The following is a 5,543-nucleotide window of genomic DNA, read 5'->3' as shown; positions in this document are numbered from 1 at the left end:
TCGGGTTGCTTCGGGTTCGGGTTGAAAAAAAAATAAAAAAAAAATTCGCGGGTTGACTCGAAACCCAACCCTACCCACCCGATTGACACCCCTACAATTAAGCTTTGATTTAATTCTCAAATTACGGAATTTTAAATTTTTGTTGTGTTTTGAATGGAGAAAACTATAATATGATTCTTGGGTCACTTTGACCACATCATCACGGATTTACATTTTATTTCCAAATATTTGCACATTCAATAACATGGCAATTAATCATAATTCGAAGATATTACATAAATTCACGCCAAAACCAACAATTTTCTTTCAAAAAATAATTGAATCATCACATTGCCTCTTCTTGGCACTGCCATTTTGCCTCTTCATCTTTCATCTTCCTCGTATCAAAACAAAATACCAGAAAGCGAAAAAAGGTTGATCAAATGGGATCGTCAAATAATATCAATCCTTTCAAAGAACAAATGCCTTCCCATTTCTTGAAGAGATTACTACCCTATATTGTTTATGGCCTCACCCCATTAGCCTTCATTCATTTGTATATTTATCCCTTTTCTTTTTCGCAAAATTATCTGTTTTCTCCACCTTCACAAGGTATGTCATTTCCGTTCATGCATCTTTTTGTAATTGATTCTTAACTTTGTGAAATGACAGTGGAGATTTTCAGGAATCTATAGTCTTTTTGTTGGTGCTTGTTTTATGCATAATAATGTCCGATTTATATTGTTTTCTTGCAGAAGTTTTGGCAAAAAATGGTACATTTCAGACATTATGCGACTACACATATGGGAAATGGGTGCCAAATAGGTTAGACCCTTTGTACAATGGCACCACATGTGAAACAATCAAGTACGGCCAAAACTGCATGCTTTTTGGCCGGCCAGACAAGGATTATCTCCATTGGAAATGGAAGCCAAGACAATGCAAACTTCCAAGGTTTGACCCCAAAACTTTCCTTACACTCCTCGAAAACAAACACATGGCCTTTGTAGGAGACTCCATAGCGAGGAACCAATTGGAGTCGCTCCTCTGCATGGTCTCCATCGCTGCAAAACCCCAACTTTTCTACACGGATGGGGGAGAAAACAAGTTCAGAAAATGGAATTTCCCAGATAGAAACATCAACATTTCCATATACTGGTCACCATTTCTTGTAAAAGGGATTGAGAAAAACACAGAGAAGAACTTCAACACCCTTTTTTTGGATTCCTTGGACGAGAACTGGGCAGCCGATTTGGACCATATAGATATGCTTGTTTTATCTATTGGACATTGGTATTTACATCCTGCAGTCTACTACTATGGGGATTCGGTACTAGGTTGCCACTACTGTAAGAACTATTCTGAGATTGAGATCTATAATGTTTTTGGCAAGGCATTAAACACAACATTTAAAGAAGTGATCAAGAAGAGAAAAGGGCTTCAAAGAAATCCGATTCATGTGTTCTTGGTAACATTTTCACCTCACCATTTTGAAGGGGAATGGGACAAATTTGGTGCTTGCCCCAAGATTCAACCATTTGGTGAAAATGAAGTAGTTCTTGAGGGGATGAATGCAGAAATGAGGAGATTTGGGTTGGAGGAAGTTAAAGAAGCAAAACTAAAGGCTACACAATATGGAAGTAATGTTATATTTGAGGCTTTGGATATTAGTAAGTTGACTTTGTTAAGGCCAGATGGGCATCCTGGACCTTATATGAACCCTTTCCCATTTGCTAAAGGAGTAACTGAACTTGTGCATAATGATTGTGTACATTGGTGTTTGCCTGGGGCAATTGACACGTGGAATGAAATATTGTTAGATATGATCAAGACAAAGTCTAACGGTGTCTAGCAGGGGAAGTCGTCGTCGCTTTGACTCAGAGGATGGAAGGTGAATACTAGAGAGAAAAAATGAGGTCCTTTACCAGTTTTGTTCCAGATTTGAGTGAAGGCGTTGGGAGTAGTAAGGCATCATCTTATTCTGAAAAACACTATTTTCTCTGAAATTGTGCTTTAGTTGATGATTCAGCATAAAAAAACAATTAAAAGTCTATCATCTTAATATATGTCATATATTTAACTGTACCGAAACCATGGAGCAATATATATTCAATCCTCTATAAACATACACACATTTATCTCCTGAACAGTTACAATTGCTGAAACATACAATCATATGTGCATGTATATTTTGCTAGTCTTTTATTAGCTTTGACACTGTAAGATGGATAAGAATCGGAGTCTAACAACTATGTTCTGTGCCACGTTCTGTTAGAACAGAACAATTTTTATATCATTCTAAGTGTATGCATAGTCATCCCAAGTCCTTTAGAATTAGTGTACCTAATAATTTGAAGTTCCTTTACACATTCTGACATTGAGGGTCGTTCTCTACTGTCTAATCGGACACATCTCAATGCCAGATTCGCAAACATGGCTATTGACTCCATTGTGTATGATCCCCGTTCCAGTTCTTGATCAATCACCTTCTTCAGCTTCTTCTTGTCATTCAAAATGTGTCTAACCTGTGAAAGTTTCGAGTACAGGAATTGTAATTTTACTACTGCTTGTGATAGTTTTAACTGGTTTCTGAACATGCTAATTGATCATCAGAGAGTCATGCATTTCCCAAGTACCTGTAGTACCAAGTTTTGATCACTTGGTCCTTGGTTTAGGTCTACTGCTCTCCTTCCGGTCAAAAGCTCGAGTAGAACGACTCCAAATGCGTATACATCACTTTGTAAAGTGAGTTTTCCTGTCTGTTTCCAAGGTATATACACATCCACAGCTCAGTCCCTTTTGCCATTTTGTAAACTAAAGTTAGAATTAGACCTTCAGTTCTTAGTTTCTAATTCCCATCCAAAGAAATGAATTACAAAAACATAAAGAAAAAGCCCTTTCTTAAGTTGCTAGATGAACTCCAAGTTAGGGTAGGAAACCCAAAAATATCTAAGATTCGTCATTAAAAAATAGAGTAGAAGTTCTGATCTTGGGGCAAATCACTTGAAAATCTAGGTCCTCTCCATGTTCTTGCAACAGAAAATTATAGAAGTTATCTTATTTTCTTTAAAACATATTCATACCAATGTATACTCAGGATCAAAATAGCCGAAAGTACCGAGCACTCTAGCCGTTACACATGTTTCTTGGCCCTCTGGCATCAGCTTTGCCAACCCAAAATCTGATATCTGCACCCATCCGCGTAAAAACACAAATCTCGTAAAATCAGATCTAATTTTGTAGTTTTACACTTTATGAGTGGATCGAACAGTCGATGAACAGGTGTAATTGACCCTTTCAAATGAAAAAAGCTCGTGGATTCGCCCCTCTCTAGGCTTGTAAATCACACATTCTTACCTTCGCTTCATAGTTGCTGTCAAGAAGAATATTGGTGGATTTGAAGTCTCTGTGGACAATAGGAATTCCAACAGCAGAACTTGAATGCAGGTATGCAAGTCCTCTAGCAGCTCCAATAGCCACTTTCAACCTTACAGACCAATCCATCTTCACTTCTCCTGTCCCTAAAATCCCATGATCAAATCATTTCAAATATTTTGCGAAATTTAAATGTCGTATCTACTCTTTTACTCTGAATATTCGTCACTTGTCCCATTATATGAAATTTCAGAACAATATGTTCGAAAAAACAAAAAGTGAAAAGACAGACCATTCACGTGATCTTGCAAGTTCCCTTTATTCATGTATTCATAAACAAGAAACCTATGCTTCCCATCTGCACAATACCCTATTAATGTTACAAGATTTGGATGGTCTAATCTGCTCAAAATATCAACTTCCACCCTAAATTCTCGCTCCCCTTCCGCTTCTTTGAACCACGGCAGCTCCATTTTCTTGATTGCTACAACCTTGTAGATCAACAAAGTTGTTGATCATCAATTCGAGGCAAGAATTTTACACTAAAAGGGAACAAGAAATTCGTGATAGAAAGTACCTCTCCAGAACGCAGCGTTCCTTTGTATACTCGACCAAATCCACCCTTTCCTAGCAAATTTTCATCGCTAAAAGAACAAGTTGCCTCTGCCATTTCTCTGAATGTAAAAACAGATGAAGCGTTGCGCCTTTTTGCTGGCGGATTACCACATTCATTTTTCCAGTATTCCAGCGGCTTGTAAATACCTGAAAATAAAGAATTTTATTCCAAACCATGATCAAAATCTTGTACCAACATAAAACATGTATTCGAAAATCGGGAACTGTAACATACAGGAATTGATTTGATCTTCAGACTTGCTTCTCCTACGCTTGTTCCAAGCAGAGACTAAACCAATCAAAGACATTGTTACAACTGAATTTCTCAACGAAAAATGAATTGATCACACCGTTTTTCTTGAAATTACAAAGTTATTTCAAGAAAATACCTATACATTCGTACTCTAAACTCGAAAAACAGTTTACGAAAACCGAAAGAAAATGTAGTTTCTAAGAAAATGCAATGTAATATGCAGGACTAAAATTGGTTTATTTGTATAAACCAGACATTATAATACCATAATAATATTAAGTAAGGGAATATATTCCTAGGAAGAGTACGTGTAAAGCAAAATGAGACGTTAGCTTAGTAAAATATGCTAAGCAATGACATCGTCCAACAACCAATATTTCTCACTTCAAGAAAAAGATACAGCAACACTGTTATATTGGCATAATTGCTTGCTTAACTTTAAGCGAGAAGCCGTGGGCTCGGGCGGATCCATGATTTTAATTCGAACGACGAGTTGCTATATTATTTAAGGTAGAACTCATTTTCACAAAAAATTTCAAAAAATTAGAATCTGGCTGGGTCCAGGTGGGTTGGTGGCCTTTTGAAAAGGAAAGACAACCTTCTGTTTCTTGTTACGGAATTTTAGTCTTAGAAATGTTTGTGTACTGGGAAATAATGTGTAGTTGAAGGGTTGTTTTCATTGATTCTTAACCATAGGTTTTTGGTTGCTTTGTGAGCGTTAAAATAGTCTCAATTCCCAGGTGGACGTAGGTGCGTCGCAGTAGTAGTAAAGTCTTTCATAGGTTCGATATCTTATAAGATAATTTATTCCAAAAGGCAAGACAATTTACACGGCAAATTCGATAATTGCACGGGCTAGAATCTTGACAGATGTAAAGATCTTGCCCGGGCTCAAAATCCAAGTCCGAGCAAGATCTTGATTTGAACATGATATGTAATTATGTATAACTTAGAAACTTTGGTTCCTACGCGTGCAAGCATTGCCTGCATAAGCCAGGATCTTGACATGTGATGCACGGGTAGGATCAAACATTTCTAAGTTATATGTGGAGACAAATATCATGTGCAACCGTTCTACAGATTTAATATGTCGGACAGATGGATCAATCCATACTTACCGTGAAATATAAAATTTTTGACACAAAAATTAATATTTTTTACTCAAATTATCATACGACACAATATTTTTTCATAATATAATAAATATAAAAAATGATATTTTTTCCGATGAAAATAATAATTTGGATATAAAAAGTATTACTTTCATGATTAGAGTCGGTTTGAAATCGTCTCATGAGGTTGACTGACAAGACGATCTCAC

At 36.6% G+C, this 5,543-nt stretch overlaps 2 protein-coding genes across 3 annotated transcripts; one reads left to right on the top strand and one right to left on the bottom strand.

Moving 5' to 3' along the window:
• Positions 1-345: 345 nt before the first annotated feature.
• LOC142522411 (xyloglucan O-acetyltransferase 1) lies at positions 346-1,831 on the top strand. The gene is made up of 2 exons (XM_075625783.1): positions 346-591; positions 735-1,831. Exons 1-2 carry the CDS (start codon positions 423-425, stop codon positions 1,829-1,831), a joined length of 1,266 nt encoding a protein of 421 aa, XP_075481898.1. The 5' UTR covers positions 346-422.
• Positions 1,832-2,019: 188 nt separating this feature from the next.
• Positions 2,020-4,698, bottom strand: LOC142522412 (putative serine/threonine-protein kinase PBL28). 2 transcript variants are annotated; one of them, XM_075625784.1, is made up of 7 exons: positions 4,205-4,696; positions 3,932-4,116; positions 3,647-3,845; positions 3,337-3,500; positions 3,063-3,167; positions 2,616-2,738; positions 2,020-2,504 (listed from the first exon to the last, which is right to left on the bottom strand). In XM_075625784.1, the coding sequence occupies exons 1-7, from the start codon at positions 4,275-4,277 to the stop codon at positions 2,268-2,270; spliced, it is 1,086 nt and encodes a 361-aa protein (XP_075481899.1). In that variant the 5' UTR covers positions 4,278-4,696; the 3' UTR covers positions 2,020-2,267. The 2 variants fall into 2 exon arrangements, 1 of the variants encoding a protein (XP_075481899.1); XR_012814473.1 differs by having other exon boundaries at positions 2,274-2,504; positions 2,616-2,775; positions 4,205-4,698.
• Positions 4,699-5,543: the final 845 nt, after the last annotated feature.

This window comes from Primulina tabacum, chromosome 13, assembly GCF_025594145.1.
Source record: "Primulina tabacum isolate GXHZ01 chromosome 13, ASM2559414v2, whole genome shotgun sequence".
NCBI classification, from domain to species: Eukaryota; Viridiplantae; Streptophyta; class Magnoliopsida; order Lamiales; family Gesneriaceae; genus Primulina; species Primulina tabacum.
This window is presented reverse-complemented; position numbering and strand designations above follow the sequence as displayed.